Raw genomic sequence first — 24,039 nt, forward strand, 5'->3', positions numbered from 1 at the left:
GGGCGGGACAAAGAAAGGATATAGGTGGAGACAGGAAGACAGTGGGAGAACTGGGAAGGGGGAGGGGGACAGAAGAGCTATCTAAAGTTAGAGAAGTCAATGTTCATACCGTTGGGCTGTAAGCTGCCCAAGCGAAATGTCAACTTCTCTACATCGGCGAGACCAAACGCAGGCTCGCCGATCATTTCGCTCAACATCTTCGCTCAGTCCGCCTCAACCAACCTGATCTCCCGGTGGCTCAACACTTCAACTCCCCCTCCCACTCCCAGTCTGACCTTTCTGTCATGGGCCTCCTCCAGTGTCATAGTGAGGCCCACCACAAATTGGAGGAACAGCACCTCATTTTTCGCTTGGGCAGCTTGCAGCCCAGCGGTATGAACATTGACTTCTCTAACTTTAGATAGCTCCTCTGTCCCTCTCTTCCCCTTCCCAGATCTCCCAGACTTCCTATCTCCACCTATATCCTTTCTTTGTCCCGCCCCCCCCTGACATCAGTCGGAAGAAGGGTCTCAACCCAAAACGTCACCCATTCCTTCTCTCCAGAGATGCTGCCTGACCCGCTGAGTTACTCCAGCATTATGTGATATGTTCGATTTGTACCAGCATCTGAGTTATTGTCCTACACAAGGAATAATCTAAGGCACGAGCAACACCACGACTGAAGGAATAAACATGGAGTAATACAAGGAATGCATAAAAGATCCGCGACTGAAGGAATAGACGAGGAATAATGTAAACAAATTGCTGAAAGATCCATGAGTGGAGGAATAAAACATGGCTATGATTGGAAGTGTGCTGCTCAAAAGTACGATGAACATAGATTAACTGCATTGCCTAAAAGGGAATCCTACAAATGTATAAACGTAAAATATTTGCAAGGCTTTGGGGAAGGGATCAGGTATGAAAATGAGTAGACTTTACAGCATTGACTCAATCGGCCAAACAGCTTCCTTCTGTTCTTTAATGAGCCTAATGTCTTCTTGCAGCAATATCACCAATTAATTTAGATTCTGTATCATGGCAACATACTGTATGTTTTTATGTTTTAACTATTTTTATGTTTTAACTCCAGCCTGAGAAACATTTTCTATTCTTCCACCTGCTGTTATCCTGTTTATGCTTTGCCAGACCTCCAGGCAAACCTCAAGCTATGTATCAGAAGTAAAACCACCGCCCGGCATCGCGGGCAGCTTTGCTTCGACGCAGGCAAACCTCAAGCTGTGCACCAGAAGTAAAACCACTGCCCGGCATCGCGGGCAGCTTTGCTTCGACGAAGCCAAGCAGTCACAATCAGTCAGGCTATTAACAACTTACACTGCTCTTCACATCCCGAAGTTTGGGAAGGATCTCCAGGCCATAGCCGTCTGCTTGGCCTCGACTTCGGTTGCCACCATTCATGTAGTTTCCAAAAGCAAGGATCAAACCCAGTACCTGCTTCACACTGGCACTTGTTTGGAGCATCTGTGGCAAGAGAAGACAAAGAGTGCTCCATTTAAACCAACAACTTTGATGTTGCTACTTAACAAATGCCTTGGAAATCAGTGTGACAACTTAAAATTGACCATTTCACCCACTCATTATTATTTTGTTCCTCACGTAAATGATTTTCAATTAATTTCAAATTGCAAAGTGAGTGAAATGCATCAGATGGTGCTTGGTTTTAAACCAATATTAATTTCCAAATGCATGCTTTAGCGAAGATGCACCAATTGCTTGTTTAATTACACCGACAGTTAATTGCCGTCTAAATAATGACACAAAATGCTGGAGTCACTCAGCGGGTCACTCAGCACCTCAGGAGAATGCGGATGGATGACGTTTCTGGACGGGACCCGCCTTCAGACCTCACCTATCCGTGCTCTGAAGAGATGCTGCCTAACTTGCTGAGTTACTCCAACACTTTGTGCCCTATTTTGTAACCCAGCATCTGCAGTTCCCACTGTCACCATTCAGATTAGCTGCTGGATTAACTCAGTGGGACAGGCAGCATCTCTGGAGAATGTGGATAGGCAATGTTTCTGGATGGGACCCTTCTTTAGAACTCACCGATCCATGTTCTTCAGAGCTGCTGCCCGAGTTACTCCAACACATTGTGTCCTATTTTGTAAACCAGCCACTGCAGTTCCTTGTGTCACCATCCAGATTGCAGTTTGATTTTCCAAATTTCTCAATTGCAATCTAAGAACTATGAGGATGATTGTATAAACCAAACTTGGCTCACTGATTACATCATTTCCTTTATCAAAACTTCCTTGTGTATATTTTCCACCTAAAGGACTGCCGGTGCACAGTATTCCTGTTCATTAAGAGATGCATTCCAATAATCCTAGATCTTTTACCAAAGCTATTCCTGAACTTTTTCCCTTACAGTTTGGAAGCCACAAGCCAAGTTAAACTGGAGAGATGCCCAAACCTTTATTTAATTTGGATTCCCCAAGGGACATGGAGAACCTCTCTCAACTAAAGTAGGCTCTGCTTTTTCTTCCTGCACCTTTACTTATGCATTTATATCAATTAGTTGGCATTCTTTGCGATCTTTACACCATTGCTTGCATAGATCCATCACATACAGGCACTTTAAAGCAAATAACCTTCATAAAATAAAATTGTATAAGTAGTTTAAGTTATGTGAAGGTAAATAGGGTGGCACAGTGGCGCAGCAGTAGAGTTGCTGCCTTACAGCGCCAGAGACCCAGGTTCGGTTGTGACTGTGGGTGCTATCGGTATGGAGTTTGTACGTTCTCCCTGTGACGGTGTGGGTTTTCTACAGGTGCTCCCATATTCCAAAGACACACAGGTTTGTATGTAAATTGGATTGGGTAAAGGTGTAAAATTATCCCTAGTGCGTAGGATAGAGTTAGTGTACGGGGTGATCAGGGGTCGGCACAGACTCGGTGGGCCGATGGGGCCTGTTTCCACGCTGTATCTCTAAATAAATGCACAGAGATTCCAGTACATAGAAACACATCTAACAGACCCAAAACAGGAATTCAAACCAGATATCCAGACACCAACCTGACAATAAAATGGTTTTAGCATGACAGTTGTTTGCATTTAAAATGTTTTTTGAAGTTTGCACACATTGAAGACAAAAATTGGATCACCCATAAGCTCAATGAATGTTTGGACAGATGCATGGAACTGCTGATGCTGGTTTACAAAAGAAGACCAAGTGTTGGAGTCACTCAATGGGTCAGGTAGCATCTATGGAAAACATGGATAGGTGACATTTCAGGACAGGACCCTTCTTCAGACTCTGATGGGTCCCGACCCGAAACTTCACTTACCCATGTTGGCCAGGAATGTCAGAGCAGGTTTGGGTGCCAATCGACCTACTCCTGCTACTCTCTCTTATCCAGTCATCGAGCATGGAAACAGGCCCTTCGGCCCAACTTATCCAGGCCGACCATCATGCCCCATCTACACCAGTCCCACCTGGCCAAGTTTAGGCCATATCCCTCCAAACCTATCCTATCCATGTACCTGTCTAAATGTTTCTTAAAGTACCTGCCTCAACTATCACAATCACCCACCAACCTATGTGTAAAATAGTTACCCCTCCGGTTCCTATTAAATCTCCCACCCCCCACCCTAAACATCACTTTTACGCAAAACCAGTATAATAGATAAACAAACGAAGGAAAATGAATAATAAAAATCACAGCATATTTTCTTTAGGAGAGAACCTCAACACCTCTCTTAGGATTAAACTATGGTTTTGGACCGCTTGCTATTGTAATGGTCCATTTTTATCTTAGTCTCAAGATTTTGCTCTACAAGTTTCATTACAAGTGCCACTGTTTGCATCAAGGTGTGTGAGAATCATTCACTGGCAATGAAAATCTATTTGAAAACACATTTTGTATCTACATTACTCTTCTGCTCATTTAATGTTTCAATCCCTTTCTGCAACTAATACACTTCTCTCTTTATCCATAACAGTCTGCAATTGTTCTGACCACAATGATTCCACCACTGGCATCACCAAGATAGTTCATAGGATCTTAAGTCCACAGTAGCAGAATTCGGCCATTTAGCCCATTGAGTCTACCCTGCCGTTCAATCATGGCCGATCTAATTTTCCCTCTCAACCCCATTCTCCTGCCTTTTCCCCTAACCTTTGACACCCTGACTAATCGAGAATCTGTCAATCTCTGCCTTAAAAATACCCAATGACGGCCTCCACAGCAGTCTGTGGAAATGAATTCCACAGATTCACTACCCTCTCACCAAATAAATTCCTCCTCATCTCCTTTCTAAAGGTACGTTCTTTTATTCTGATGCTGTGCCCTCTGGTCCTAGACTCTCCCACTAGCAGAAACATCCTTTCCACATCCACTCTGTCTAGGCATTTCACTATTTGGTAAGTTTCTAAACTCCAGCGAGTACAGGCCCAGTGCAGTCAAACACACATTAAACGTTAACCCAATTGGGTAAATGTGTGATGAGCGTTTGACCTTCTGGGCCTGCACCGAGGTTTAGAAGGATGAGGGAGGACCTTGTTGAACATGGGATCAATCTCGTAAACGTCCTCTTCTCCCTTTCCAATGCCAGTACATCCCTCTTTAGATACATGGCCCAAAACTGCTCACAATACACCAAATGCAGTCTGACCAGTGCATTACAAAGCCTCAGTATTACATCCCGGCTTTTATATCCTAGTCCTCTTGAAATGAATGTTAACATTGCATTTGCCTTCCTTATTACAGATTCAACTTGCTAATTACCTTTTTGGGAATCTTGCACCAGCACTCCCAAGTCCCTTTGCACCTCCAATTTCTGAGTCCCCCCACCATTTACAAAAGGTCATAAGGTTACTAGCGATAGGAGCAGAATTAGGTCATTCGGCCATCATCTCTACTCCGCCATTCAATCATGGTTGATCTATCTCTCCCTCCTAACCCCATTCTCCTGTCTTCTACCTATAACCCTTGACATCTGTACTAATCAACAATCTCTCTTTCTCTGCCTAAAAAAATATCTATTGACGGCATCTGCAGCCTTCTTGGGCATATAATTCCACAGATTTACCACTCTGATTTAAGAAATTCCTCCTCATCTCCTTCCTAAAGAGACTGTCCCACTAGTGGAAATATCCTCCACATCCACTCTATCCAAGCCTCACTATTCGATACGTTTCAATGAGGTCCCCCTCACTCTTCTAAACTCCAGCGAGTACAGGCCCAGTGTCGTCAAATGCTCACATCATAGTAAGGGTCAGAACAAAAGAGCCTAGGTTTTATGCAATATTCTTTTCATGATCCACAAAAGTCATCATTAAAAAGGCATAGATACACATTTTTCCTGTGAGAAGACCTACCTTGCACAACTTGTCCATTAATTCAAGCTTACGGTTGATGGCACCAATACTTTCTAAGAAAGTGGATTGGAAAAGGATGCAAAACACACGTTCGGAGAAGTTGACGATTTGAGCTAGTTCATAGAGAAACCTGAATGGAAATGAATCACTAGTCACGGTGCAAATCCACAATAAGCCAATTCAAAACTCGCCACAGCTCCCTCCCACACTTATACCGACCAACAACACAACACCACACCCAAATGATTATAAGTAAATGCTTGCAGTTGAAGGGCAATTAACAATGGAGAAGTAAATGTTAAATGGAGAAAGCTTACTGCTCTGGTTTATCCAAAGGCTTGGCGTTATCTTTATCTTTATCTTTGGAGGACTTCTGGATCTGCTTTTCAATTTTTTCCAGTTCTTCATGTTGTGCTCTCTGTATACAGAAGAAGAGTTTGTCCATCAGCTTGGTGAGGAAACCATTAATGAGGAAAGCATAAATTACAAACATGGCCTGAATTGTTTTGTCGGATAATTTGCACATACATAGTTCCTTGAAAGTGGCATCACAGGTAGAGGGGGTGGTCAAAAAGGCATTCAGCACATTGGCCTTCATCAGTCAGAGTATTGAGTATAGAAGTTGGGAGGTCATGTTGCAGTATTATAAGATATTGGTTGAGGCCACATTTATTATATTGTGTTCAGTTTTGGGCAGCATGTTATCGGAAAGATGTTGTCAAGCTGGAAAGGCAGAGAAGATTTACAAGGATGTTGCGAGGACTCAAGGGCCTGAGCTGCATGGAGAGATTGAGCAAGCTAGGATAATTTATTGGCGTGTCAGAGGATGAGGGGTGATCTCAGAGGTGTACAAAACCATGAGAGGAATAGATTGGGTAAGTGCACAGGGTATTTTGCCTAGAGGAGGGGAAATCGAGAACCTGAGGGCATAGGTTTAAGGTGAGGGGGGAATGATTTAAGAAGAATCCGAGGGGCAACATTTTTTACACAAAGGGTGGTGGATATGTGAAACAAGTTGCCTGACGATATAGTTGAAGCAGGTACTATCATAACATTTAACAGACAGTGGAGGCCAATTCTCTGGATGCTTTCAAGAGAGAGTTAGGTAGAGCTCAATGATAGCGGAGTCAGGGGATATGGGGAGAAGGCAGGAACGGGATACTGATTCTGCATGATCAGCCATGATCACGGTGAATGGCGGTGCTGGCTCAAAGGGCCGAATGGCCTACTCCTGCACCTATAGTCTATTGGACATTTTAAAAGTTTGTTTCCAGGTAACACTGAACATTTACAGCATTTCTTGCAAAGTTTTGTAAATGTTCTCAGTAAATTGTGAGAAAAGTCAAAATCCTCCCTTGGACCCAATCAAGGGACCCATGGACTTTCACCCCTTTGGAGTGTAGTTTACAGTCCATAATAAACCAATTTTAAAGCATTTTGCAAATAACAGCTTGTATTTTGCTGATCTGACTGCAGCTTTATTCTAAACTGATGGAGTTTGTTTTAACTAAACAAAGCTGGCAGGAAGCTGATGGAATAGCATTTGATTACTTTTATATCACACATAAATTTAACATTGAGATATCGGGAACACAGAAACCAAGAAAGCATTCAGAATGGTAAAGCAGGCGGCTAATATGATCTATGTAGGAAGAATGCTAGTTTACACTAAAGATAACCACAAAATTCTGGAGTAATTCAGTAAAATAGGCAGCATCTTTGGAGAGAACTCAAAAGACATACAGGTTTGCAGGTTAATTGGCTTCAGTAAAGCTGTAAATTATCCCTAGTGTGTAGAATAGTACTAACGTACTGGTTGACCGCTGGTTGGCGTGGACTCGGTGAGACGAATGGTCTGTTTCCACGCTGTATTTCTAAAGTCTAAAGTTTAAACTATAACATGACATCCCAACGTCTATCCTCCCAATATCAGTGAAGATGGTACAATCTGCTAGGTTTATCCCTAACGGAAAAGCTAAAAGGTCAATGTGGGAAATTAGACAGAATATGGGCAGTAAGGTGCGCAAACTTTACCCTGGAAATGAAGATTTTCACGGGCTCGGCAAACATAGCTTTACATGTGAGGTAGAGGAGCGAAGAATGATCAGAGAAGTTTGACAGAGTTTGGCACTCCCGACCCTCTGGTTTCAGAGTGTGACGCAGCCAGGTTAGGCAGTGGAGGGGATGACAACAACAAGTCTGGAGCCAGGATTTGGTTGCTTTCAGGACATTGACACATTGATCCACATGAAGGATATGGAAAGGAATCTCTGAAGAAGGGGCTCGACCCGAAACATCACCAATTCCTTCTCTCCAGAGATGCTGCCTGTCCCGCTGAGTTACTCCAGCATTTTGTGTCTATCTATGGAAAGGAATGACCCTGGTCTTGAGGGAATGCACACTTGGCAAGCTGATATGAAGTGGGCTGGTGGCACGAAACCAGCCTTTGCAAAATTTATGATGTTGGGAAGAGGAACACAAAGCTTCAGAGAAATGATCCCAAGGGATTGGCATTCATTGGCACATGGCGATCAAACTGATTGCAGAACAAAGAATTGTTATGATTTGTTTACCACAGACTTGTTGATATAAAATGACTCGAAACCGAAGAGCTTTTAATTAAAAACACTACCACAGAATGCACTACATTCCAGAGACAGCATGACGCAGATATTGTTCATCGATATAAATTACAAGACAGTTTGCAACATCGGAAGACAGACATGTCATCAGATCCTTTCATGAGCATATCACCACAAGTGTCACATGAAGGACAAGAGAATCCAAGACATCTCAGGAATGTGCATCATTCACAGGGGTCAGAATTACATTAACATGACTATAACCGTGCAAGATGCTGCACTGGGACGCCGGCCATACCCATCACACAAACCGACCTCCCTTCCATTGACTCCATTTACACCTCACGCTGCCTCGGAAAGGCCACCAGCATAATCAGGCAGGGGCTATCCCAACATTTAAAAAACAGTTACAGGTACATGGATAGGACAGGTTTGGAGGGATATGGACCAAACTCAGGCAGGTGTATAGTGTGGCTGGGACATGCAGGCCGGTGTGGGCAAGTTGGGCCGAAGGGCCCGTTTCCACATTGTATTACTCTATGACTCTATAATCAAGGGCGAGTCACACCGAGGCCGATCCCTCTTCTCCCCGCACCCATCGGACAAGGGATATAGAAGTGTGAAAACGCTCCAGATTCAGGAACAATTTCTGCCCAGCAGTTATCAGGCAACTTAACCATCCTACCAACAACTAGAGAGTAGTCCTGAGCTATTATCTACCTCATTGGAGAGCCTTGGACTATCTTTGATCAGAATTTATCTTGCACTAAACGTTACTCGCGTTATTCCCTTTATCATGTATCTGTACAGTGTGGATAGCTTGACTTTTTTCCGCTGACTGGTTAGCATGCAAAAGCTTTTCCCTGTACCTTGGTACACGTGACAATGAACAAATTTAAACAAAACTAAAACTAAATTTAATTTTTAATTATTTAACCGCTGCAATAGAAATTCCTCAATTCCAAAAAGCCAGTTTAGCTTGATAACAGATGAGTAGATTGGATGAACTTGGTAATCTCCAGCATCAAAACTGAATTAGAGTCACTTCAATTAGCAAAGGCAAAGTGGAGACAGAAAGGGAAAGACCCTCAAAGTTTGATTTGACATTGCTTAATTATAACAAATATTTCCAATATTAAATAAAGAACCACACAAGGGGTAACATAATTGTGCCTTCCCTTGCATTCTGTTTTATTTCATTAACACAGCATAGAAATAAACTATCAAACCTTTAGGACCTTAATTGGACCTTATCTTGCATTACATTTTGTACCCTTTTATCTGTGCACTGTGGATGGTTCCCAATGAAGTAGATGGGTGGTGAGGACTGCTCACCAGCTGGAGAGGACCAGTTAGTTGCCTGATGACAGCTGGGGAAAAAAACGGAATCTGGTTCAAGGTACGAGTTTTCAAACATCTGTACCTCTTGCCTGACGGGAGAGGGGAAAAGAGAGAGTGGCCGGAACAAAATTGGTCCTTGATTACACTAGTGGGCTTGCCGAGCCAGTGTGAAGTATTGATGTAGTCAATGGATTGCGTGATGGTCAAGTCTACATCCATAACTCTATCCAATTTCTTGAGGTCTTGGATGGCGCTGCTCCAAAACCATACTGTGATGCATCCCGATAAAATGCTTTCTATGGAGCATCTGAACCTCCTAAGTTTTCTAAGGGAGTGGTGGTGTTGGTGTGGTTTCTTGCCTATAGCTTTCGGACAAATTGCTCGCTATATTTATTCCCAAGAACTTAAAACTTTCAAAGCTTAGTTGGTGTTTGTAATGTTCAATAGCCTGATGGTTGTTGGGAAGAAGCTGGAGGTCACGGATTTCAGACTCCTATACTTTCTTCATGATGGCAGGAATGAGATGAGACTGTGGCCAGGGTGTTGTGGGTCCTTGATGATGCTGTCTGCCTTTTTGAGGCAGCGTCTCCTGTAGATCCCTTTGATAGTCAGTGATGTGTTGCTTCATTTTCCTGTTGTGTTTTCTTCTTAATTGCCATTTCATATCATTGCACATCATGAAAACACTGCTTATGATGAGCATGTGTTAAATCTTCACAATGTGATCATTAACAGTGTTGGAAAATAATTTATGCTCAACTGTTTCGATTGTGCCTTCAAAATAAACATCCCCTCAATGATTTAAAGGTCCACCAGTCAAGGATAATCAACAAAAGCCCACAGAATGAGCATGAACAAAATCTGGGGTCAAAAGCCCAGAAAAAGAAGAAAACATCAAAAAGTAAATGTGTAGTGGGTGGGGAAAACAAGGAACTTCAGATGCTGAAATGTTGAGCAAAACACAATATGATGGAGCTCCTCAGCGGGTCAGGCAGCATCTGTGGAGGACATGGATAGGTGACATTTCGGGTCGGGATCCTTCTTCAGATACAAGCCCCAAACCCAAAATGTCACCTGTCCATGTGCTCCTGAGTTGCTGCCTGACCTGCCGAGTTGATCCCGTTTTGTTTTGAAGGAAACGTGTGGTATTTAATTCCAAATATCAGCAAATTGAGTGGACGGAGCAAAGTCAGCCTGGCTCTTGAAGAAATGTACCAGCCTCCCTCACATCGGCATGACCTAGGCTAGGCGACTGTTTCACATTTATGGTCTGTCCGCCAAAGACTGCTCGATCTCCCAGTTGCTGATCATTTTAACTCCCCTTCTCCATAATGACCTTCCTGTCCTGGGCCTCCTCTGGCCTTACAATTTACACCTCTTCTATCTCTGTAGCCTTTGTCCAACCATTTAACCATCTCCCATCACCTGTATCCACCCATCACCTGCCAGGCTTTGTTCTGACCCCATCTCTTCCAACCTCTCCCCCACCACAATCAGTCTGAAGTAAGGTCCCAACTCAAAACGTCACCTACAAGTTCTGCAGGGAATGATTTAATAGAAATCTCTGGGGTAACTTTTTTTTAGACAAGTGGTGGCGGGTGTATTGATCGAGCTGCTGGAAGTGGTGGTTGACGCAGGTATTATCATAATATTTAAGAGACAATTAGACAGGTACATGGATAGGACAGATTTAGAGGGTTGTGGGCCAAGTCAGGGCAGATGGGACTAGTGTAGATGGGCAAGCTCGTTGGCATGGGTAAGTTGGGCCGAAGGGCCTGTTTCCACACTTTATGACTACAGAGAGTAGATGTTATCTGACTCAATGAGTTACTCCAACACTGTCCTTTCTGTATAACAGCATCTGTAGTTTCTTGCATCTCCTACTTCCATACATTTATTCACATACGTCAAGGTGGTCAGAGATGGCCTGATATGACCTTGGAATCTATTTGCTTCTCCTTTAGACTTTTAAACTTCAGAGTCACACCCGACCAGTGATCACCAGTACACTAACACACTATTTTACATGCTTGGGACATTTCTGTAACCTACCAAAGCCAATTAGCCTACAAACCTGTACTTCTTTGGAGTGTGGGAAGAAATTGGAGCACCTGGAGAAAACCCACTCAGTCACAGGAATGATGTACAAACTCTGTACAAACAGCACCCGTAGTCAGAATTGAAACCGGGTCTCTGGTGCTGTGAGGCAGCAACTCTACCACTGTGCTGCCCACAACAGGCTTTACGTGTCAACTGGAAAAGGGAGACGGAGACTTAACTTGATCTCCCACTGCTCCTTAGCACGACACGGGGATGCAAACCTAGATTTTACAGTGAAATTCCACTGTGGGCTTTGGCTAAACCCTCTGCCCGACTCTGCAAGTGCTACAACTGAGCCAAAACAATACTCTTGGGTAATATAACATTCATTACCATCTCAACTGCTATTTTTATGACAGAACAACGCATGGAACGATATGATCCTAAAAGTGGCTGGAAAATTACATGATTTTTTAAACATTGGGTTTGTTTCAGCAAAGGAAGCTTGCTTCGCTTTTATTGAATTTCTAACTTGACAAAACAAGTTTAGTTTTTTTTTGTGTGTGGGGGGGGGGGGGGGGTGGGGGGAGGGAGGAGGAGAAATTCACAAGGCTGACCAGAAGCCACTGCCAGAGTCGGGTTTCATTCCATTGCTTTCATGTGCGATTTTATTACTATCGAGTTACTGAAAGAACTCAGAGGCAGTGCCTGCCTTTCATTCCCGGGGGGCAGGCAAGCTGCCCCTGAACCCCCACCCCCTTGAGGGGCAGGCAAACAGAGTCGCTTCCCAACCCTACCCCACACGCTCCAAGCCACTGACCCCTGCCACACATAAAAATGCCAAACACGCAGTCAAATATAGATGTTATAGAAAATAGGTGCAAGAGGAGGCCATTTAGCCCTTTGAGCCAGCACCGCCAATCATGTGATCATGGCTGATCATCCACAATCAGTAACCAATGCCTGACTTCTCCTCATATCCCTTGATTCCACTAGCCTTAGAGCTCCATCTAACTCTTTTTTAAATTCATTTAGTGAAATGGCCTCCACTGCCTTCTGTGGCAGAGAATTCCACAAATTCACAATCTCTGGGTGAAAAACTTTCTTCTCACCTCAGTTTCAAATGGTCTCCCCTTTATTCTTAAACTGAAAAAAATTCTTAGTAAGGGTGTCATGGGTTATGACGAGAAGGCAGGAGAATGGGGTTGAGAGGGAGAGAAAGATCAACCATGATCGAATAGAGGAGTAGACGATGGGCCGAATGACCTAATGCTGCTCCTAGAACTTATGAACATGAAATAATTAAAATTAAATATGCCTAGAATCTGTATTTTAAAAAATTGTGAAGTGAGAGCAGAAGAGATGGGAAATGTTGGGTTTGAGATGCTTTGGAATAATGGTTGGGATGTGGATGGATAGTTAGCAAGAAAGAACTCATTAATCTGTATTTGTGGTGTACACATTTCCAAGGTCACTCTGTCTCATCTCATGCAGGAGGTAAGAATCGCTTCCATTAGTTTCCACTGACTGCATGGAAGGAGCTCTCTCCACGATGAATATTTCCAACTTGACTATGCCACACAACTGGTGAACAGCAGACAGTCAGTCTTTACCCTGAATACCTGCGGCTTAGAATCCTGCAAAAGAAATTACCCTGAATTCCAACAAGCAAGAAACTGAAGCACTCTCTTTCATCCAAACTGTGAACTAGGGACTGGCAGATCAGAGGTACACAGTGGAGATGCCGTTTCCAAACTCCAGTGACCCAGATTCAATGCTGATCTCGGGTGCGGTGAGGAGTTTGCACGCTTACCATGTGACCACATCCTCTGGGCACTTGGATTTCCTCCCACGTCCCAAAGACATGCAAGTATCTCGGCTCAGTGGCCCTGTACATTGCCCCTGGCGTGTAGGAAAATGGGCGATTCTGAGGGAACTGATGGATACTTGATGGCCAGTATGGACATGGCCCATTTCCACGCTCTGCAGTCTGACTGTTATGCTTGGCCCTACCAATGACTGCCCATCACCTCTCCACAATCTGCACTTAATGTTTGTAGCCAAGCCAGTCCAAAAACGCTGTGACGACCACCTTGCCACAGCCCAGAGACCACTTTGCCTCTGACAACTGGAAACATTTGTTTTTGAAATGTATTTTAGTTTAGTGTAGAGATACAGCATGGAAACAGGCTATTCGGCCCACCAAGTCCGCGCCGACCAGCGATCCCCATGCACTAGTTCTATGCTACAGACGAGGAAGAATTTAAAGGGCAATTAACCTACAAAACTACGCATCTTTGAAATGTGGGAGGAAACCGGAGCACCCGGAGAAAACCAACGCAGTCACAGGGCGAACGTACAGGCAGGCACCCGGAGTCAGGATCGAACCCGGGAGCCTGGTGCTGTAAGGCAGCAACTCTACCGCCGCACCACTCTTCTGACCCTGGACCTATAGAGTGCGCAGAAATAATACATTTCATCCAAAACATGGGGTAATAAACTGAAAGCACTAATTACTAAAAACAGACCACATACTTTTTCCATCAAGGTCGGTAACCTCATGCAGATGAATGGGACAATCACTGGTATACTGCTGAGAGCCCACCTATGATGTCCTTAAGTCAGGTTGATTTAACAATGGGGACAGAGCTAGATCTCACATGTATTATGCGGATGAAAAGAATCAAACTTAGGTGAACAAAATCATGAGTGGAATAAATCGGGCAGTTTCTCTTGCCCAGAGTAGGGGAATCAAGAACTAGAGGACCTAGGTTTAAGGTGAGGGAGGAAAGATTTAATAGGAACCTCAGGGGTAAATTTTTCACACAAAGGGTGGGGATGTACGGAATGAGCTGCCGGAGGAGGTAGTTGAGGCTGGTACTATTGCATCGTTTAAGAAACATTTGGACAGGTACATGAAACATAAGATTCTTAAGGGATTGGACACGCTAGAGGCAGGAAACATGTTCCTGATGTTGGGGGAGTCCTGAACCAGGGACCACAGTTTAAGAATAAGGGGTAGGCCATTTAGAACAGAGATGAGGAAAGCCTTTTTCACTCAGAGAGTTGTGAAGCTGTGGAACTCTTTGCCTCAGAAGGCAGTGGAGGCCAATTCCCTGGATGCTTTCAAGAGAGAGTTAGATAGCACTATTAATGATAGGGGAGTCAAGGGATATGGGTAGAAGGCAGGAACGAGGTACCGATTGTGGATGATCAGCCATGATCACGGTGAATGGCGGTGCTGGCTCGAAGGGCCGAATGGCCTACTCCTGCACCTATTGTCTATTGAATAGGACAGGTTTTGAGGGGTATGGCCAAATGCAGGCAGGTGGGACTAGTGTAGATGGGACATGTTGGTCGGTGTAGGCAAGTTGGGCCAATGGGCCTGTGTCCACTCTTTATGACTCTATCGAACCACATTTTTTATTCAAATGTCAGTTAAAGGTCAAGCATGATGGAACTTTATAGGACTTTGGTTCGGCCACACTTGGAGCATTGCATGCAATTCTGGTTGCTGCAATACTGGAAGGATGAGGAGTCTTTGGAAAGGATGCAGAGGAGGTTCACCGGAATGATGTTCAGATTATCAGGTACAAGCTACAGGGAGAGGTTGGACAGACTTAGATTGTTATCTCTGGAATGCCAAAGGTCAAGAGAGATCTGATAGAAGTATTTAGAAATACGAGAGGCATGGATAAGATAGACAGTCAGAACAGTTTTCATAGGATGGAATGTCAAATATTAGAGGGCATAGTTATAAAGTATGAGAGGCAATGTTTAAAGGAGGTAGTTTTGTTTTACACAGAGGGTAGCGAGTGCCTGGAACAGCTACCAGTGGTGATAGTGGAGGCAGATGTGATAGTGGCATTTAAAAGACTTTTGGACAGGCACATGGATATGCAGGGAATGGAGGAATGTGGATTATGTGCAGACTAATAAGAATTGGTTTTGGCATCATGTTCAGCACAGACACTTTGGGCTGAAAGGCCTGTTCCTGTACTGTTCAATGTTCTATGTTCCATGTTAAGCACGTTTTGGGCCAATACACCCATTTCAGTTTCTGTAGCTTCTACACACCAGCCTGACAAAGACAGCAAGGGTTAACTCCAATTTACAATGATGTCACTTCATTTTACCGATACCCGTGTTTAGGAAAGCACGCACTTACTGCCAAGACACCCACTGACGACGTATTATTTACTCAAGTCTACACTACCCTCCACGTAAATGCGAGGAACTCTCAAGAGAAAAATTATGTACGATCACAGAATACACTTATTATAAAAGAATGCGTTACTTCACAATTATTTATGATTTACAGCCACTGTCTGAATATTAAGGAAGCATTTCATCTTCTGAATGATTTACCCTATCCACTTTTATGATACCCATATGGTCCAAGGTTTTTCTGTAGACATGATACATCCTGGCAATCTATTTTCTACCACTTGCCAAAGACATGGTCATCTGGTTTAGTTTCACTGAAAAAGTAAACAAGGCATTGCCATCTTAGAATTGGTGTAACATTTCCATGACTTGTATTCTGCAGCTCAGAACCTTATGCGCAAGCCCAAGTTCACAGCTTTTAAAGCACAATGACAACTGGCAAAAGTGTTTAATTTTATTAAAGGTTTTATTGTCTTTATTCAGATTTAAACGACGTTCCTTTAGGAAGGAGATGAAAAGAAATTTCTTTAGTCAGAGGGTTGTGAATCTGTGTAATTCCTTGCAACAGAAAGCTGTGGAGGCCAAGTCAGTGGATATTGTTAAGGCAGAGATAGATAGATTTTTGATTAATACGGGTGTCAGAGGTTATGGGGAGAAGGCAGGAGAATGGGGTGAGGAGGGAAGATAGATCAGCCATAATTGAATGGCGGAGTAGACTTGATGGGACTGCTCCTATCACTTATGATCTTATGACTTGTGATCTTAAAATACTAACTGTGATAAAAACATGCAATTTCTCTAGAACACGAGTCTGGAAACATTTTATTTTTTTTGGGACCTAAATGAACTTTAATGTTCTTATTTCTCACCTGCCTTCTCTAAACAAATCAATGTTTTTTTTTTAAAGGAGAGATTCATCAATCTCATAATTGAACACAAAATGAGGGATTAGCTCAGTGGGTCAGGCATCATACTTTAGTTTAGAGATACAGCGTGGAAACAGGCCCTTCGGCCCACCAAGTCCACTCCAACCAGCGATCCCCACACACTTACACTATCCTACATACACTAGGGACAATTTACCAAGCCAATTAACCTGCAAACCTGTACGTCTTTGGAGTGCGAAAGGAAACCGGGGATCTCGGAGAAAAACCGCACAGGTCATTGGGAGAACGTACTGACAACACCCGTAGTCACGATCAAACCCCGGGCTCTGGCGATATAAGGCAGCAACTCTACTGCTGAACCACCGTGTGTGTGTGCGTGTGTGTGTGAAAAGTCACATTTGTCTTCAGCGTATCTCTGCTACCATAAAACAAACCGGTTCCTCAGGTGAAAGAGTACTCAGCAAACTTTACATCATGTCTCAGCTTCACACTGAATGAAAACCTGGTTCCTTCATATTCACACTTCTTCCTCCACCACCAAATATAAGGGATTTTTATTCCCACGATTAGCTATTCTGCTTCACCATCCCTTCAGATTAATGGAAAAGGTTACGGGTCGATCACAACTTTTAAAAAACATTTAGACAGGTATAGGACATGTTTAAAACGATATTGGCCAAACGCAGGCAGGTGGGACTGGTGTAGATGGAGCATGTTGGTCGACATAGGCAAGTTGGGCCTGAGGGCCTGTTTCCACACTGTATGACTCTAAGGCACTATTTGACAAGATTTTTCTACTCCTTTTACTCACCAACCAATAACAATAATGGAGGCTTTTTGAGAACTTGCACAAATTTTACGTTGTCTATCCAAATCATTCGAGCTTCGAAAGTATTTTCGAATATTAAATTTATTGCAAAATCTATTGAAACTTGAAAAGTTGTGAAAACTAGGATTCTAATGCAAAGGTGTTCTTCAATTTGCTCAACATTGGTCATAACGGAAACATGTTGGGATGGGGGATCCAACATTGCCATTTCATTATCATTGATGCCTTCAGCACGACATGTATCCCAAACCGACCAGACCCAGCTTCACTTCCCCTTTTCCATTAATGTTTAAATTCTTTCTCTGAAGGCATTTCCGACTGGACCAACATGCAGACAGCAATTTGGTACCACAAGCCAGTGTCAGTCTAGACACACTGCAAGAGAAGGGCATGCAAACACAGCCCCGGTTATTCCCCAACTCCTCTCATACATTCTTTCCAGCAGGATTTGTTCAAAGAATTTGTGCATAAGATCATGAGGGGAATTGATGCAGTGAATGCAAAGAGTCTTTTACCTAGTATACAGGCATCAAGAACCAGTGGACATAGGCTTAAGGTGGAAGGGGAAAGATTTAATAGAAACCCGAGGGGTATCTTCACCCGGAGGGTGGATGGGTATAGGGAATGAGCTGCCAGAGGAGATAGTTGCGGCAGGCAAAATAACAACATTTAAAAGACACTTGGACACATACATGGATAGGAAAGGTTTTGAGGAATGCAGGCAAATGGGAGTAACTTATATGGGACATCTTGGTCAACATGGCCCAGTTGGGCCAAAGGGTCTGTTTATGACTGTGATCCTCAGGGACTGTTTTTATCTATTCCTAGTTTCAGGGGCTCCAAGGCTAATTGTACCTTAGCATCAAATCATGTAACGTGAAGCAGGAATCCAACCCAAATCATTTCCATCTTAAAGATTTAACACATAATTAAAAATTAGTTTAGTTTAGAGATCCAGCATGGAAATAGGCCCTTTGACCCACAGAGCCCAGTTTTCTTTTTACTGAAGCCAATTAATCTACAAACCTACACATCTTTGCAGTGTGGGACCCGGGGAAACCCCATTCAGTCACAGGGAAAAAGTACAAACTCCTTACAGACTGCTCCAGGATTGAACCTAGGTTTCTGGTGCTGTAAGGCAGCAACTCTACCCTTGCGCCATCGTGCTGCCACCAAAACCTTTTATTTTGCACTAATATTGTTTTTTTTAATGTATTTGTTTTTTTATGTTTACCTGTTCGTCTCGAGTACTGTTTATAGGCCTGTGATACTGCTGCTAGTAAGAATTTCTTGTTCTATTTTGGTACATAGGACAATTAAACTAGAGCTGAACAGAGTTAGTTTGCAGCAGTGCAGAGGTTAAGATGATTTGCGAGGATTATTGATTTATGGCAACAACAATTTTTTTAAATATCACTTGAAATCCATAAGCAGATGATGTGGGCCATGCCCTGACAGTGTGTGGAGGAAGAGACAGGATAAATTGGCAATGTTCCCTCTCTCTGCATGGACTCAGCTGTGCTCAGATTTACTAATGAAGTCCTGGCAGGAGGAGGAGTGTGGAACATTGTCAAAAATATGCAATTCTTATTCCTTTCACATAGTTAGTACTTCAAAACTAACTATGCTTCTTTCTTTAGACTTCAGACTTAACAGATGCAGTGGAAAACAAGCTCTTCGGCCCACCGTCTGTGGTTGACCAGCGACCACCATGTGCCCTGTCCCACTTAGGCGATTTTTTAGGCGACTGTTGGTGACTGTCAAAGTCGTAACAGATCGCCAAAAATTTTCTTTTACCCGACGACAATGACCACAACAATGCCGAGTCAGGTCGAGATCACACGGTCTTCGGAAACATCGCGAAATCCCCCCGCTGTCAATGCTTTTCCGGCGTCCTAATTTTCGCTGAAATCACTGACAAGTCGGTAATTACTTGAGAGTTTTGAAATATAACATCTTGCCCGGGTTACTTGAAAACCAAGCTTCACGGTAACAAGGCATAAACTGGATTGACTTCCAGTTTACTAATAGCAGTATTAAGAAATTTAATTTTAAAAGTGGTTAAATGGATTTTTGTGCGGAGTGTGGGCATTCTTTGAAAATGTACGGGAGATGCATATCTGGTTTCTGGGTTGCATATCTGGGTTGGGAGCCCACTATAAATGTAATCGCTGATGGTCATAAACATCGCAAAAATTCCCATGCTTACCTGACTGTCAAACTGTCGCCTCCAACCTACCTGCCAAATGTCCTGACGGTAAATAAATTGGTTAAACACAAGCATTTTATGGTATTTTGAAATGACTTTACTTATTTTAATATTATGTGCTTCTAAATGCATCTAAGAGAACCTAGCAAACCTGGGGACAGCATGCGACAGCGCCCCCAATAAGCAACAAAACCTGGTGACAAGCCAGCTGCCGCCGAGAAATTTCACTCCAGATGATTCTTGGAAGACTCCTCACAATCATGCCCGCGACACCCCGGCGAACTGTCGGCAACAGCCTAGTCGCCGGCAGTCGCCTTAAAATCGCCTAAGTGGGACAGGCCCTTAACCTACACACACGTGGGACAATTTTACAACAACCCAAGCCACTTAAACTGACCTGCATGTCTTTAGAATGTGGGAGGAACCTGGAGCACCCAGAGGAAACCCACAGAGCTGTAGCTTCCCAACTCAAATACCACCTCTCTACCAATAACCTGTATGAAACTTTCCAATCCGTATTCCGCTCCAACCACTGTACTGAAACTGCGCTCCACAAAATCACAAACGACCTTTTCCTCTCCTCCGACGCTGGCAACCTCAACATCCTCATCCTACTTGACCTCAGCGCCGCCTTTGACACCATAAATCACTCCATTCTCCTCACCCGACTTGAAACCTCCTTTAACATCACCGGCACAGCCCTATCCTGGTTCAAATCTTACCTCTCTGACAGGCACCAGTTCATCTCCATTAACAACTGTAAATACCCCACCGCTCCCCTCCCCCAAGGTGTCCCCCAAGGCTCAGTCCTTGGCCCCCTCCTCTTCATCCTCTACCTGTTCCCCCTTGGTCAATTAATCCGCCGTCTCAACTTCCACTGCTTCGCCGATGATATCCAGCTCCTCATCTCCACCAAGTCAATCTCCACCACCACACACTCTACACTGACAAACTGCAGCACTGAAATAAAATCTTGGCTTCAATCAAATTTCCTCAAACTCAACTGCAACAAATCTGAAATCATCATCATTGGTCCAAAACACTCACCAAATCCACCCAAAACTTCATCCTCAATATTGATGGTCTCCCAGTATCCACCTCCCCTCACATCCGGAATCTTGGAATCATCTTTGATCAAACCCTCTCCTTCGACAAACATATCAAACACATCACAAAGACAGCCTTCTTCCACCTCAAAAACATTGCCCGTCTCCGTCCATGCCTCTCCTCCAGCTACAGAAACCCTCATCCACGCCTTCATCACCTCCCGTCTGGACTACTGCAACAGCCTCCTCTATGGCGCACCCTCAAAAATCATCAGTAAACTTCAATACATTCGAAACTCCGCTGCCCGTCTACTCACCCACACCCCGATCCGTGACCATATCACCCCCGTCCTTTACAAACTCCACTGGCTCCCCATCCCCCAGAGAATCCAGTACAAAGTCATCCTCCTCATGACCTACAAAGCCCTCCATAACCTGGCCCCATCCTACCTGACCGACCTCCTCCACAGGCACACTCCCACCTGCACCCTCCGCTCTGCTGCTGCCAATCTCCTATCCCCCCACATCTGGACCAAACTCAGATCCTGGGGGGACAGGGCTTTCTCCATCGCTGCTCCCACCCTATGGAACTCCTTACCCCAAACCGTCAGAGACTCCTCCTCACTCACCACATTCAAAACATCACTGAAGTCTCACCTGTTCAGTACTGCCTTCAACCACTGAAGGTCACCTCACCTTCTGTCTCCTTTCTCTGTTCGTTTACTTATTTATCTATTTATTCACTTCCCTATGTTCTCTAAATCCCTGTAAAGCGTCTTTGAGTATATGAAAAGCGCTATATAAATGTAATGCATTATTATAGTTACAGGGAGAATGTAGACAGCATTCATAGTCATGATCGAACCCGGGTAAGGCAACAAATCTACAGCTGCACCACCATGCAGCCCTTCATGGTGGCTATAAATAGATAGACAATAGGCAATAGACAATAGGTGCAGGAGGAGGCCATTCGGCCCTTTGAGCCAGCACCGCCATTCAATGTGATCATGGCTGATGATTCTCAATCAGTACCCCGTTCCTGCCTTCTCCCCATACCCCCTGACTCCGCTATCCTTAAGAGCTCTATCCAGCTCTCTCTTGAATGCATTCAGAGAATTGTTGGTAGCTAATCTACTAACAATGCTAGCTGCCATTTTGAGGCAGCGACACTCTTAGATCCCTTCGATGGTGGCGAGGTCAGTACCCGTGATGGACTGGGCAGTGATCGCCGCTTTTTGCAACCTTCTTCGCTCCTGGGCGCCATGACCCCTTCCACCAGCCCAATTAACCTACCTTGCTATGTGATTGTCCACTCTGGCAAGGAAGGGGGGTGGAGGGGGGTCCTTTCTCTTCATTCTGTTTAGGCTCTCAATTTCATACACTTAATTAAATCTCCTCCCGCTCTCCCTTCTTTGTTCCATTTTGCCACTTGACTGCACTTTTATTAAGGCCTACAAAAGCGTTAACTTTGGCGAAGCTGCCACCTATTCTCCTCCCGCTGGGTATTCACTGCCACTCCTTTTCAGGACAAAGCTTTTCAAAACACATTCCTGCGCACAAATGTTTTAGGAACCCTAGTTATTCGAGAAAGCCACGTTTCCATTTTGTTTTTTAAAAGTGGTCGGAAAACACAGAAACTGTTGGTGAAATTGCAGAAGAGACGGGCAGCTAACCTCTGATTCCTTGCGATCAAAACCATTAAAGTCCTGTCGCAATAGGCCCATGGTGCAGCTCCAAAAACCCAAGGCTAAAGTGGTCAGTTCAGCTCAGCTCCCCACTCCAAGTTGAGCAAATGAACATGACTGCAGTCTTGCCCAAAATCAAATCATTGCTGAGGATTAGAGAGAAAATGTTTACTCTTAATTAAGTAATCTCAGAGCTCATCAACGGCACACACCACAAGACAAATGGTCGGCACAGTAGAGTTGCTATCTTACAGAACCAGAGACCTGGGTTCCATCGGCGATCGCTTCGCTGAACACCTGCGCTCGGTCCGCATTAACAAAACTGATCTCCCGGTGGCCCAGCACTTTAACTCCCCCTACCATTCCCAGTCTGACCTCTCTGTCATGGGCCTCCTCCAGTGCCATAGTGAGGCCCGCCGGAAATTGGAGGAGCAGCACCTCATATTTCGCCTGGGCAGTTTGCAGCCCGGTGGTATGAACGTCGACTTCTCCAACTTCAGATAGCTCCTCTGTCCCTCCCTTCCCCTCCTCCTTCCCAGATCTGCCTCTATCTTCCTGTCTCCACCTATATCCTTCCTTTGTCCCGCCCCCCTGACATCAGTCTGAAGAAGGGTCTCGACCCGAAACGTCACCCATTCCTTCTCTCCCGAGATGCTGCCTGACCTGCTGAGTTACTCCAGCATTTTGTGATTAAATCGATTTGTACCAGCATCTGCAGTTATTTTCTTATACTGACTATAGGTGCTGTCTGTATAAGTTTGCACTTTCTCCCCATGACCGTGTGGGTTTTCTCTGGGTGCTCTGGTTTCTTCCCGCACTCCAAAGACATAGAGTTTTGTAGGTTAATTGGCTTTGGTAAAATTGTAAATTGTCCCTAGTGTGTAGGATAGTGCGAGTGTCCAGGGCGATTGCTGGTCATTGCGAACTCGGTGGGCTGAAGGGCTTGTTTCTGACTTTTAGATCAGTCTAAGATCAAATCTTTCTAATCACTTCTTTGGATTGGATAGAAAATGTTCACTCTTTAATTAAGTAATCTTGGGTCGCATCATGGAGCCACACCATAGAATTAGGCCATTCGGCCCAAGGAGTCAGAAAACTAATATTCAGGTTCAGGAACAGCTTCTTCCCAACAACCATCAGGCTATTGAAAACTACGAACTTCAACTGAGCTCCAAACTACAATCTGACTGGGTTGCACTCGAAACTTTGGGCTTGGGTTTTGTTTTTTGCACTATATTGGGTTTTCTTAGTTATTGTTTTTTGTGTGTATTATATTATTTATTGAGCACCATGTTTACAAACCTGTTGTGCTGCTGTTGCAAGGAGGAATGTCATTGTTCCATTTAGGTATATATGGCAATTGAACATTTGGAACAACCAAAGGACATAGGTTTAAGGTGACAGTAGAATGGTTTAATACGGACATAAGGGGTAACTTTGTTTTCTTTACACAAAGGGTGGTGGGTATTTGGAATCAGCTGCCTGCACAGGTAGTTGAGGCAGGTACTATCGTAATGTTTAAGAATCATTTGGACTGGTACATTGTTAAGACAGGTTTAGAGGTACAAAGACCAAAAGCAGGCAGGTGGAACCAGTGTAGATGGGACACGTTGGTTGCTGTGGGCAAGTTGGGCCGATGGACTGTTTCCATGCTGCATGACTCTATGAAAACACTTTGCTCTAAAGTTCTTAACCTGTTCTTTATTTTATCCTTTAGGATAACCTCAATTCATGATTGCTACACGTAGTATCACCTCTGCTAATGCAATTGGGCCAGAGTTCGAGTTTGGTCTGAGTTGCAGGCCCTGGGTGACCTCTGCTGGAATTATTGCTGGATTGTCCAGGGAAGTGTAAGTAAAAATAGATCAGAAAGGAGATTTAATTCATCGCGTTACCCAAAAAACTATTCTGAAGCAAGTTACTTTCTTTTAAA

The 24,039-nt window shown here is 44.0% G+C and overlaps 1 protein-coding gene across 1 annotated transcript in view; it reads right to left on the minus strand.

The window, feature by feature from the left end:
- The window catches only part of fmn2b (formin 2b), a 326,311-nt gene that overhangs the window by 136,772 nt on the left and 165,500 nt on the right, over window positions 1–24,039 (minus strand). Inside the window, exons 9-11 of the mRNA XM_078405062.1 lie at window positions 5,638–5,738; window positions 5,321–5,450; window positions 1,315–1,461 (exon numbers count right to left, since the gene is read on the minus strand). Coding sequence (XP_078261188.1) covers window positions 1,315–1,461; window positions 5,321–5,450; window positions 5,638–5,738 — 378 coding nt within the window. The remainder of the gene's footprint in view (window positions 1–1,314; window positions 1,462–5,320; window positions 5,451–5,637; window positions 5,739–24,039) is intronic.

This window comes from Rhinoraja longicauda, chromosome 9 (assembly GCF_053455715.1).
Source record: "Rhinoraja longicauda isolate Sanriku21f chromosome 9, sRhiLon1.1, whole genome shotgun sequence".
Classification (NCBI taxonomy): Eukaryota; Metazoa; Chordata; class Chondrichthyes; order Rajiformes; family Arhynchobatidae; genus Rhinoraja; species Rhinoraja longicauda.